Source organism: Pristiophorus japonicus, chromosome 1, assembly GCF_044704955.1.
Source record: "Pristiophorus japonicus isolate sPriJap1 chromosome 1, sPriJap1.hap1, whole genome shotgun sequence".
Taxonomy (NCBI): domain Eukaryota; kingdom Metazoa; phylum Chordata; class Chondrichthyes; family Pristiophoridae; genus Pristiophorus; species Pristiophorus japonicus.
Genome location: NC_091977.1, coordinates 191,543,162 through 191,556,200, shown reverse-complemented (window position 1 = coordinate 191,556,200; position 13,039 = coordinate 191,543,162). Strand labels below are relative to the sequence as shown.

The 13,039-nt window shown below is 44.8% G+C and overlaps 1 protein-coding gene and 1 long non-coding RNA gene across 2 annotated transcripts in view; one reads left to right on the top strand and one right to left on the bottom strand.

Annotated features, from left to right (window-relative positions):
• Positions 1-2,609: 2,609 nt before the first annotated feature.
• LOC139238397 (uncharacterized) lies at positions 2,610-3,868 on the bottom strand. The gene is made up of 3 exons (XR_011588590.1): positions 3,491-3,868; positions 2,945-3,115; positions 2,610-2,665 (listed from the first exon to the last, which is right to left on the bottom strand). It is a non-coding gene; the product is annotated as an uncharacterized lncRNA (long non-coding RNA).
• A 543-nt stretch (positions 3,869-4,411) lies between these two features.
• Positions 4,412-13,039, top strand: part of msh3 (mutS homolog 3 (E. coli)) — a 348,510-nt gene continuing 339,882 nt past the window's right edge. The window contains exon 1 of the mRNA XM_070885637.1: positions 4,412-4,652. Coding sequence (XP_070741738.1) covers positions 4,497-4,652 — 156 coding nt within the window. The 5' untranslated portion in view covers positions 4,412-4,496. The remainder of the gene's footprint in view (positions 4,653-13,039) is intronic.

Below are 13,039 nucleotides of genomic sequence, written 5' to 3'. Positions count from 1 at the left end.
TCGTTCCTGGGACTCCTCAACTATTTTGGTAACTTCCTACCGGGGTTAAGCACCCTTTTAGAGCCCCTACATGTGTTATTGCGCAAAGGTGAGAACTGGGTATGGGGAAAAAAACCAAGTAATTGCTTTTGAGAAAGCCAGAAACATTTTATGCTCCAATAAGCTGCTTGTATTGTATAACCCGTGTAAAAGACTAGTGCTAGCATGTGACGCGTCATCGTACGGAGTTGGGTGTGTATTACAACAAGCTAACGTTGCGGGGAAGTTGCAACCTGTCGCCTATGCTTCCAGGAGCTTGTCTAAGGCCGAGAGGGCCTACAGCATGATTGAGAACGAGGCATTAGCGTGTGTGTTCGGGGTAAAGAAAATGCATCAGTACCTGTTTGGCCTCAAATTTGAGCTGGAAACCGATCACAAGCCCCTCACATCCCTGTTTGCTGAAAACAAGGGGATAAATACTAATACCTCAGCCTGCATACAAAGGTGGACACTCGCGCTATCAGCATATAACTATACCATCGCCACAGGCCAGGCACCGAGAGCTGTGCGGATGCTCTCAGTCGGCTACATTGCCCATCACGGGGGTGGAAATGCCGCAGCCTGCAAACTTGTTGATGGTCATGGAAGGGTTTGAAAATGATAAATCACCTGTCAAGGCCTGCCAGATTATGACTTGGACCAGCCAAGATCCTCTGCTGTCCCTAGTAAAAAACTGTGTACTGCGTGGGAGCTGGGCCAGCATCCCTGTTGAAATGCAAGAGCTAATCAAGCCGTTCCAGTGGCGAAAGGACGAGCTGTCCATTCAGGCAGACTGCCTGTTGCGGGGTAACCGCGTAGTGCTGCCAAAAAAGGGCAGGGTGACGTTCATCTCGGATCTCCACAGCACACATCCGGGTATAGTAATGATGAAAGCGATAGCCAGAACCCACGTGTGGTGGCCCGGTATCGACTCTGACTTAAGAGTCCTGCGTATGACAATGCAGCGTATGTGCTCAGTTGAGCAACACGCCCAGAGAGGCACCACTAAGTTTGTGGTCCTGGCCCTCCAGACCATGGTCAAGGATCCATGTCGACTATGTGAGCCCGTTTCTCGGTAAAATGTTCCTGGTGGTGGTGGATGCTTTTTCAAAATGGATTGAATGTGAAATAATGTCGGGAAGCACCGCCACCGCCACCATTGAAAGCCTGAGGGCCATGTTTGCCACCCACGGCCTGCCTGACATACTGGTCAGTGACAATGGGCCATGTTTCATCAGTGCCAAATTTAAAGAATTCATGACCCGCAATGGGATCAAACATGTCACCTTGGCCCTGTTTAAACCAGCCTCCAATGGGCAGGCAGAGCGGGCAGCACAAACCATCAAACAGAGCCTTAAACGAGTCACAGAAGGCTCACTCCAAACCCGCCTGTCCCGAGTACTGCTCAGCTACGGCACGAGACCCCACTCGCTCACATGGGTGCCCCCGGCTGAGCTACTCATGAAAAGGACACTTAAAACTAGACTCTCACTGGTTCAACCCAACCTGCATGATCAGGTAGAGAGCAGGTGGCAGCAACAAAATGTAAATGATAGTCGCACCACTGTGTCATGGGAAATTGATCTGAATGACCCTGTGTATGTGCTAAATTATGGACATGGTCCCAAATAGATCGCGGGCACGATGATAGCTAAAGAAGGGAATAGGGTGTTTTTTGTCAAACTAGACAATGGACAAATTTGCAGAAAGCACCTGGACCAAACGAGGCTGCGGTTCACAGACTGCCCTGAACAACCCACAGCCGACACCACCGTTTTCGAGCCCACAACACACACCCAATGGATCAACAACACCACGCCTGACCAGGAAATTGAACCCATCACGCCCAACAACCCAGCAAGGCCAGGCTCACCCAGCAGCCCTGCAGAGCCAACAACACGCCAGGCCAGCGAGGGCACAGCCAACACACCAGAACAGACATTTGTACCGAGGCGGTCCACCAGGGAAAGAAAGGCTCCCGACTGCCTCACCTTGTAAATAGTTTTCACTTTGACTTTGGGGGGAGGAGTGATGTTGTGTATCTGTAAAGCATGCACTCCCATGTTCCACCACCAGGGAGCGCATCTCCTGAAGTCCCAAGGGATCCCAGCATCCCTTGGAAGCACTGTATATAAGCCGGCATCCATGGACTCGGCTATCCTCTCCATCACCGCTACCAACCGCGACATCTCCTGCGAGACGTTCGCAGCTACAGTGGCAACGTGGCCAGTTAACCCACCCATTGCCTGGATGAGCTCTTGACCTACGTTGATGCTCATCCTGGACAGATTCACCATGTCCGCACTCAAATCTGCCGGTCTTGGAGCAGACCGAACTCACCGAACCAACCTCCGCGGGGTCGGCGCAGGCATGGAACCACTCGGGGTGTCCTGCTGTAAGGCGCTTGGCCCCGCTACCTCCTCGGTGCAAGAGAACGTGGCCGCAGGAACACAAGACGAGAGGGCTGCAGGCTCCTCCTCCACCTCCTCACCATCCTCGGTGGATAGGAGGACCTGCAGAAGCACAGGAGAGGCTCATGCCTCCTCGCCTCCGGAGACAACAGGTGCGACCATGATCACGGGAACCTGGGGATCCTGCGAAAGCTGACGAGCCTGGGGAACCTGGAAAGCCTGTGAGGCCTGGTGACCTAGAAAACATAAATGAGGTTAGTAGAAGAGAAGGGGATGCTAGAGTCACATGAGAATGCTTACGCTACGCAGGCATATGCACGAGGAGCAACACTACTGATATAAATATACTGACAGACATCACATATAATTAATATCATGATAGTACAGAATCTGCATTGCAATACAATGATATTTCATGATCCCATCATTAATTACATAACATTACATAACATTACATCAATCATATATTATACGGTAATGGCATTAAATTACTTTAAATCACCAATGGTTCATACATTACTCATGTGGCGCAAGAATGGGTTCAGCACCACCACGGATGACCGACTAGTTGTGGACCTCCACCAGAGCCAATGCCCGCTCTTCCAAGTCAGTCATCGGGGTGAGATCTCCTGGTCCACCATCAGTGCGCCTCTGCTTGGCGCGATTCTTTGAAAGCTTCTTCTGCACTGGTGACAAGAGCATGGCATGGCATAAGATCATTGCCTAGGTACTATTTCAGATATGACAGATATCAGATTACTGACAGGTATCATATTATTATTACTATTACTATTACACAACACAACACAACAGCACACACAACACACAGACAATCCACAATTAGTCATCCCATGCTCATCATCATCAATGTTAACGTCATATGCTAATATGCAATTAAATGCATGGTTATATCTACCGTCTGTGAATAAAATGAATAAGATCGAGGTTAGGATTAAATGCATGACACCAAGATTACCAGCCTAACTACAATCCATCACATCTATATTTAAATTAATTATTGCATCATTACAATTTATTAAATAAATAAATTTAATACTTACTCTGCCGGAACCAACGAGATCGTTCCGGCACATGCGGCACTGGTTCAGCTCTTTCACTTCGTGTGTTGTCGACGATACGACCTCTGCTATTTCTGACCAGATTCGCTGGTACACCCCGGGGGGTGGTTTCCCACGATCACCCTGGGTCAATTGGGCCCATCGATTCTCCACCTTGGAGACCAGGGCAGCATTGGCCTCTTTGCTGAAGCGCTTTGCGTGTCTATGTCTGCCCATCTCACCCACGTCGGCCACATTCTCCTCTTCACTCACATTTACCTCCTCAATTAATTCTATATTCTCCATTTTTCAAATAAAATCTCCAATAATACCAGTAGCAATAACACACCAACAATACTCGCCACAAGCTTCCTCCTCTCTCTCTCTCTCTCTCTTTCCTCTCTCACTTTCTTCTGCGCATGTGCAGATGACCCTTGACCTCCTGAAACGTGGGAAAAGACCGTTGCTATGGAAGCTGGCCTTGCATGATGGAATAAATCGCTAACGCCCATTTCACATCGCTACGGCTCACGCCCAAATTAAAAAGTGGAAACTAGTGGGTTTTAAAATGGGCGATATTCTGGCGATCATAAAAAAATATATAATTGCTAACGCCGGAAATACCGTCCACTTTTGGGCGATCTGGACACCAATGCAAAGTTTAGCCCTTTGTATTTTTCTGAACAAGTTGCCCCTTTAATTAATACATTTTATTACAATGCTATAAAACGTTGAATGATACATTTTACAGTCAGTAAGCTCTGCTTTATACATTGTTCTTAAGTAGCGGTATTAATTGTTGCAATGCACTGTAATATTATTGTGGAGAGGGTGCAGCTTTAAGAGAAGGACAACAGCAGCACGTGGGCTGGCCCGGGCCCGGGCTCTGATTGTGTGACGTGTTTTCGCGCCGCCGCCGCCGCAGCAGCTCAGGGATTGACCAGAGGTCGCTGCTGAACTGCAAGTTAGGGGACTAACGCATGTGGAGCTGGCCTGGTGGATATTTGCAATGTTCAAGACGAAAGGCCGCGGGAAGAAGAGTGTTGGGAACCAGGCTGTGATTAGCAAGTTCTTCCACCCTGCAGTAAGTAAAGATCAGGGCAAGGCACAGAGGCAAGACAATGCAGCAACAAGCTCTCTCATCTCACATACACCAGGGCAGCAGGTGAGTCATTGCTTGGTTGCATGGTGTGCTGTTCACTTACAGACTGCTTAATGAATAAGAACATAAGAACTAGTTGGATGTGATTGTGTGCATGTTTAAATGTATGCTCAGACATGGAAAACATGATGACTGATAATTTTGTTTTGTCAGCTACCCACTTCCTGATTTCTGTTTATAAAATATGCATTTGTAATATAAATTCTATTTGTGTTTTTTGTTAGTTTGGGGAATTTGCAGCTTGAGGTTGTGTGGGAGTGTTGTAACTTTGCTCGTGTTGCTTGTGTATGTTCTGAAACTCCCAACGATATTTGCAAACACTCGATGCCTACATTATATGGGGTGGGGGTTGGTGTTTGCAAGCTGCAGTTTGCGTGCTGCATAACAATTAAATGTGAAAGCTCATCAAACCCAGTTTCTTCAAGTATAATTGCCTTGGCAAAGATCAACCCACCAATTTTACTTCTGCAGAACAATTTACCATGAGAAAAACCTCCAGTAAGGTGGTGATAAATAGAAACATACTGAAAGTCTGATTTGAACCAACAGAATATGAAAAGGTAAAACCCTGTGAAAGTTCCTCCAAAAATCCAATGATCAAGTTCTAGGGAATGACGTGGGGCAAATGGAGCATGTTTTAGTGGGGGAACATTTGGGAAACAGTGATCATAATATCATCAGCTTTAGAATAGTTATGGAAAAGGACAATGAGCATTCGTGTAAAAATACTGAACTGGAGAAGGGTTAACTTCAGTGAGTTGAAAAGGGCTCTTCTGGCCCAGGTGAATTCGGATCATATTTTAAAAAAATAATTAGTTCTGACATGTGGGCATCAATGGCAAGGCCAACATTTATTCCCATCCTGAATTACCTTTTGAGAAAGTGGTAATGAGCTGCTGCCTTGAACCGCTGCAGTCCTTGTGATGAAGGTACTCACTCCCACAGTGATGTTAGGGAGCGAATTCCAGAATTTTGACCCAGCGACGATGAAGGAATGGTGATATATTTCCAAGTCAGGATGGTGTGTAACCTGGAGGGGAACTTGAATGTGATGGTGTTCCCATGCACCTTCTGCCCTTGTCCTTCTAGGTGGCAGAGGTTGTGGGTTTGGGAAGTGCTGCCGAAGAAGCCGTGGTGAGTTGCTGCAGTGCATCTTATAGATGGTATACACTGTAGCCATGATGTGCTGGTGGTGGAGGCAATGAATGTTGAAGGTGGTGGATGGGAGCCGATCAATCGGGCTGCTTTGTCCTGGATGGTGTCGAGCTTCTTGAGTGTTGTTGAAGCTGCACTCGTCCAGGCAACTGGAGAGTATTCCATCACACTCCTGACTTGTGCCTTGTAGATGGTGGAAAGGCTTTGGGGAGTCGGAAGGTGAGACACTCGCCGCAGAATACCCAGTCTCTGACCCACTCTTCTTGCCACAGTATTTATGTGGCTGGTCCAGTTAAGTTTCTGGTCAATGGTGACCCCCAGGATGTTGATGGTGGGAGATTCAGCGATGGTAATGCCGTTGAATATCAAGGGGAGGTGGTTAGATTCTTGCTTGTTCGTAGGCAAAATGGTAATTTAACAATGGGAGGCCTTCAAAGAGGAGATGGTTCAGGTACAAAATAGGCACATTTCCATAAAGGCAGAAAGGAAAGGCATCCAAAATTTGAAACATAGAAAATAGGTGCAGGAGTAGGCCATTCGGCCCTTCGGGCCTGCACCGCCATTCAATAAGATCATGGCTGATCATTCCCTCAGTAACCCTTTCCTGCTTTCTCTCCATACCCCTTGATCTCTTTAACCGTAAGGGCCATATCTAACTCCCTCTTGAATATATCCAATGAACTGGCATCAACAACTCTCTGTGGCAGGGAATTCCACAGGTTAACAACTCTCTGAGTGAAGAAATTTCTCCTCATCTCAGCCCTTATCTTAAGACTATGTCCCTGGTTCTGGACTTCCCCAACATCGAGAACATTCTTCCCGCATCTAACCTGTCCAGTCCCGTCAGAAATTTGTACGTTTCTATGAGATCCCCTCTCATCCTTCTAAACTCCAGTGAATACAGGCCCAATTGATCCAGTCTCTCCTCATATGTCAGTCCAATCATCCCTGGAATCAGTCTGGTGAACCTTCGCTGCACTCCCTCAATAGCAAGAATGTCCTTCCTCAGATTAGGAGATCAAAACTGAACACAATATTCCAGGTGAGGCCTCACCAAGGCCCTGTACAACTGCAGTAAGACTGCCCTGCTCCTATACTCAAATCCCCTAGCTATGAAGGCCAACATACCATTTGCCGCCTTCACCGCCTGCTGTACCTGTATGCCAACTTTCAATGACTGATGAACCATGACACCCAGGTCTCGTTGCACCTCCCCTTTTCCTAATTTGCCACCATTCAGATAATATTCTGCCTTCGTGTTTTTGCCCCCAAAGTGGATAACCTCACATTTATCCACATTATACTGCATCTGCCATGCATTTGCCCGCTCACCTAACCTGTCCAAGTCACCCTGCAGCCTCTTAGCATCCTCCTCACAGCTCACACCGCCACCCAGCTTAGTGTCATCTGCAAACTTGGAGATATTACACTCAATTCCCTCATCTAAATCGTTAACCCCCTTGGTAACTAAAGATACATAGATTACAATGAGGTAGAAAAAAGGATGTTTATGACATGTAAGGTTCATAATAGTCGAGAACCACGCTGAGTATAGAAAGTACAGAGGAGATCTTTTTTTTAAAAAAAAAGGGAATAAGAGGAGCAAAGACAACAGAGTAGTGGCTAACATAAAAGGGAACCAAAAAGTCTTTATAAACATATAAATAATAAAGGGTAGTCAAAGGAAAGGTGGGGCTGATTAGGGACCAAAAAGGAGATGTTATTGTGTAGGCAGAAGACATGGCTGAGGTACTAAATGAGTACTTTGCATCTGTCTTCACTACAGAAGAGGATGTTGCCAATGTAGCAGTAAAGGATGGATAAAAATAGATAGAGGAGATTGATTCCTGGGATGAGAGAGCTGTCCTATGAGGAAAGATTGAGTAGAATGTCCCTATGTTTCTGGCATTTAGAAGAATGAGCGGTGATCTCATTGAAACGTATACATTTCTTAGCGGGCTTGACAGGCTGGATGCTGAGAGGCTGTTTCCCTTGGCTGGAGAGTCTAGTACAAGGGGTTATAGTCTCAAAATAAGGGGTCAGCCGTTGAGGATTGAGATGAGGAGAAATTTCTTCACTTAGTTGTGAATCTTTGGAATTCTCTACCCCAGAGGGCTGTGGATGCTCCGTTGATGAGTATATTCAAGACTATGATTGATTTTTAGGCACTAAGTGAATTGAGAGAAATGGGGATAGGGCAGAAAGTGGAGTTGATTTAGAAGTTCAGCCATGACTATTGAATGGCGGAGCAGGCTCGAGAGGCCGTAAGGCTTACTCCTGCTCCTGCTTATGTTCTTGAGTACTTAAAAAAGTTGTCGGGTCTGGATGGGAGGTATCCTCGGTTACTGAAGGAAGTAAGGGTGGAACTTGCAGGGGCTCTGGCCGCAATCTTCCAATCTTCTTTAGTTATGGGGGTGGTGCCAGCAGATTGGAGGATTGCAAATGTTAAACCTCTGTTAAAAGAAGGGGAGAGGGATAAGCTCGGTAACTACAGGAGAGTCAGCCTAACAACAGTGGTGGGGAAACTTCTAGAGACAATAATCAGGGACAAAATTAATTGGCATTGAGCTAATAAATGAAAGTCAGCACGGATTTGTTACAGGCGAATAACCTTTGATCAACTTTATTCAGTTCTTTTGAAGTAACGGAGATGGTTAATGAGGGGAGTGAGGTTGATGTGTATATGGACTTTCAAAAGGGGTTTTATAAAGTTCCACATTATAGACTTGTTAGCAAAATTTAAGCCCATAGGGTTAAAGGGACAGTGACAGCGTGGATACAAAATTGACTAAGGGACAGAAAGCAGAGAGTAGTGGTGAACGGTTGTTTTTCATATGGGAGGGAAGTATACAGTGGTGTTCCCCAAGAGTTGGTATTAGAACCACTGTTCTTTTTAATGTATATTAATGACCTGAAGTTGAGTTTACAGAGCATAATTTCAAAGTTTGCAGATGACACAAAACTTGCAAATGTAGCAAACAATGAGTAACGGACTTCAGGAGGACGTCGAGAGACTGGTGAAATGGGCAGACATATGGCAGAAGAAATTTAATGCAGCGAAGTGTGAGGTGTAATATTTTGGTAGGAAGAATGAGGAAAGGCAATATAAGCTAAATGGTACAATTTTAAAGTGGGTGCAGGAACAGAGAGCTGAGGATGTAGGTACACAAATCTTTGAAGGTCAAGTTGAGAAGCTGGGGCTGGGGCTGCGCTGACACTCAGCCCGTCAACACTTCCTTCGCGCCTGCCGACACTTCGGACCCACCTGGGGCGCCGACCTCCTCTTTTCCCCCCACCCCCCCCTCGGGCTGCTGACCTCCCCTCATCCGGTAAAATCCCTTATTCGGCAGAGGGCGCGGGATAAGGGAGGTTTAACACATAGTTGCATTCCACAGATGATTCATCGCATCCATCTCAGCAAGTTAGGAACTGTCATTTTTTGCAGTGTGTTTGATCATCTCTCTGCAACCTTATCTGTACTTTTCAACTCTGTTCTGAAACAGAAACATTTTTATATGAGCTAATCAGCATTAAATTAGCTGCATTTGTTGGGTATCCCTTCCACTAATCCACTTCTGTATTCACAGTTGGAGTTAAGCAATTTACTTGTTTCGAGTGTAACCGCACTTGTCAAATCCCATAGAATTGTACGATTTCCCAAAGTGATTTTCTTTCAATAGTTCAATGAATGGAAATAATAACAGAATATTATTAAACCTGTTGCATTTCCTTAAAATGCAATCTTTATTGCAATTAAATCAGTGCTGTGTTACAGACTTAAAATTTTTTGTACTTTTAATGACTTCTTCAATATTTGTTTTAAACCTTTTAGGAGGTACTTGCACTACCAGTTTAGCATTGTGCAAACTAATTTCCACTTCTTATCAACACTAAATTGACTATAAATCCAGAGTCCTGGAGTGAAATGCAGTGAGGTTCCTTGGAAGGAAAAGTATCACACCACTTGAAGTTTAACACAGCATGGAGTATAAATCCAATGTGCTATCAAATCTTGTTTGGAATATATGCAGGCAGTTCATTGGGTTCTTTGTAAAACTAGCTGACTCGTTTCTGTTTTTTTTTGTTAATTTCTCCACAGGAAGGATCTTTATCAGTTATTTTAAAATGTACTTTTAAGTTAAAGCTTGCATTAATGGGGTTAAATTAATTGGACAGCAGCTGTTGGGATATTTAAAACCAGCAATAAAAAAAATCCACGCACAGGCATCTTCCACCCTTCAATATGTAGTTCGGGACCTGGAATATTCGGTTCTTCATTGAAACATCTGTGAACACATCCTTTTTCGGCATGGAAGCAAGTCATCCTCGTTTCGAGGGACTGCCTATGATGATGATGCTTGAGACAATGAAAAATAATTGACATTCCAACAGTCATTATTGCTGCAACAGTCCCAGTCATTTGAACTCAGCCAGGGTTATTAGTTCATAAAAACCCAGTAATTTGTGGCGAAGAGGAGGTACGTCATGAGATACGATTCCCCACAAATCCGTTGTTAGCCTTGCCAAAAACGAAAAAATAGGATCCTCATCGTGAGCCTCCTTATATAGTCTGATGCTCCATTGTAGTACTGAGGGAGTCCTCATTCAACATTACATCTCAGCATAACTATTTCTGACTCTAATTAGTAGTGCTCAGGAATTCATAACCATTGCCTACATAAGAACATAAGAAATAAGAATTAGGAACAGGAGTAGGCCATCTAGCCCCTCGAGCCTGCTCCGCCATTCAACAAGATCATGGCTGATCTGGCCGTGGACTCAGCTCCACTTACCCGCCCACTTCCCGTAACCCTTAATTCCCTTATTGGTTAAAAATCTATCTATCTGTGACTTGAATACATTCAATGAGCTAGCCTCAACTGCTTCCTCAGATTCACAGATTCACAACCCTCTGGGAGAAGAAATTCCTTCTCAACTCAGTTTTAAATTGGCTCCCCCGTATTTTGAGACTGTGCCCCCTAGTTCTAGTCTCCCTGACCAGTGGAAACAACCTCGCTGCCTCTATCTTGTCTATCCCTTTCATTATTTTAAATGTTTCTATAAGATTACCCCTCATCCTTCTGAACTCCAACGAGTAAAGACCCAGTCTACTCAATCTATCATCATAAGGTAACCCCCTGATCTCCAGAATCAGCCTAGTGAATTGTCTCTGTACCCCCTCCAAAGCTAGTATATCCTTCCTTAAGTAAGGTGACCAAAACTGCACGCAGTACTCCAGGTGCGGCCTCACCAATACCCTATACAGTTGCAGCAGGACCTCCCTGCTTTTGTACTCCATCCCTCTCGCAATGAAGGCCAACATTCCATTCGCCTTCCTGATTACCTGCTGCACCTGCAAACTAACTTTTTGGGATTCATGCACAAGGACCACCAGGTCCCTCTGCACCTCAGCATGTTGTAATTTCTCCCCATTCAAATAATAATCCCTTTTACTGTTTTTTTTTTCCCCCAAGGTGGATGCCAAACCTTAGCCCATTCGCTTAACCTATCTAAATCTCTTTGCAGCCTCTCTGTGTCCTCTACACAGCCCGCTTTCCCACTAATCTTTGTGTCATCTGCAAATTTGTTACACTACACTCTGTCCCCTCTTCCAGGTCATCTATGTATATTGTAAACAGTTGTGGTCCCAGCACCGATCCCTGTGGCACACCACTAACCACCAATTTCCAACCCGAAAAGGACCCATTTATCCCGACTCTCTGCTTTATGCTTGGCTTTTCACTTGCACATCAAGAAGTGGTATTCCAAAGCCAAAATAAGGTTAGTTCAGCAATTAGTGTCTCTACATGGACAGTTCCAACTCGCTTTATGAATGGTAAAGTATATTCTCTCTCTCTCTCTCTCTCTCTCTCTCTCTCTCTCTCTCTCTCTCTCTCTCTCTCTCTCTCCCCTTCTCTTTTCCCCTCCCTCCCCTCATGACTTGCTAGAACTGAATTTGAAGAGTCCTGCATTATTGTTTTTTTCCCATTCCATGCGGTCTAAGTTTGCAATCCATACTTCATGATCTACCATGTTTTATATTCAAGGTTCTTCAGAATATATTCATGTCCAATATTAAATTGTAATCATTGGTCTAAAAATTCGGCAACCTTGCGCCCGTTTCTTTGGCGATATTTCGCCGTTTTTGGTGAAAAAACAGCAAACCAGGAAATTCAAAAGTCTTGTGCCGGTGGTTTTTAAGTACCACTGGGGAGCAGACTGCCGGCGTGTAAAACTCGAAATAGTGTTTTTGTCAAAAATTTGGCTCGCTGTGCATCCGTTGTTACGAAGAAAAAAAACGCCCAGGAAAAACCTTCATTGCAGCCCTTGGAACAGCGGTAGGTATAAAGACCTGCAAAAAAGGTAAGTTTAAAGTTTTTATTCATTCTTTTGCAGCGATTTGATAGTTAAGTGTCTTGTGAATGTTTTGTGATTTTTTATTTTTGTTTTTTGCTATTTATTTTTTGGTGTTTTCCCCAACTCCCAAGGTGCCTCTCTCGTAGTGGTATCGGCCTCGGAGAAAAGTTGCAGAAAATTCGCGGTTTGTGCCATGAATCCTCGTGCAACGACGATTTTTACTGCTGGGCGAACTGAAGCCTGAATTTTAGGCTTCGTAGCAATAGCGGAGTCATAGTGGTATGAATACCACTCTCACTAAAAATCCAATTTTTAGCCTAAAAGTTGGAATTCTTTTGGCTTTTAGAGTGCACATTACTGCGAGGAGTTGACACTCAATAACTATTCTTATCCAAATCTTGACCACCCTCCCCCTGAATGGGTACATCCTCTGTCTGGTGTGTGCTGCCTTATTCAAGGCTAGATTTTTTTTTCTGAAACAGCAGCAATGCCAAGTTAGTATTTATCAGCCTCTCCTAACAGTGGACACACTCAACTGGACTGTACTGTAATTGTTTCAGCCAGCGTGTTCCAGCATCCGAAGGAGTCCCAAATGGTAGTCATAGAAGAATATGATAATGCAACTCTCTTAATCCAGATATACAAAAGAAAGATGAGCAATTCGTTGCAGGAAATGTTTTTGCACATTATGAGCTCGCCGGGCTGTATGGCCTACCCATGCTCCTAGTTTTTATGTTCTTGTCTATAAAAGAACATTTGTAGGGTTAGTAATAGACATGCTCATGGTGGAGGTTGATTTCAGCTCCCTATATGTGTGAGTAACAAACTGAACAATGTACATAGGAACCCCACAGCAAGGCCCCATGACGTGTGTACTT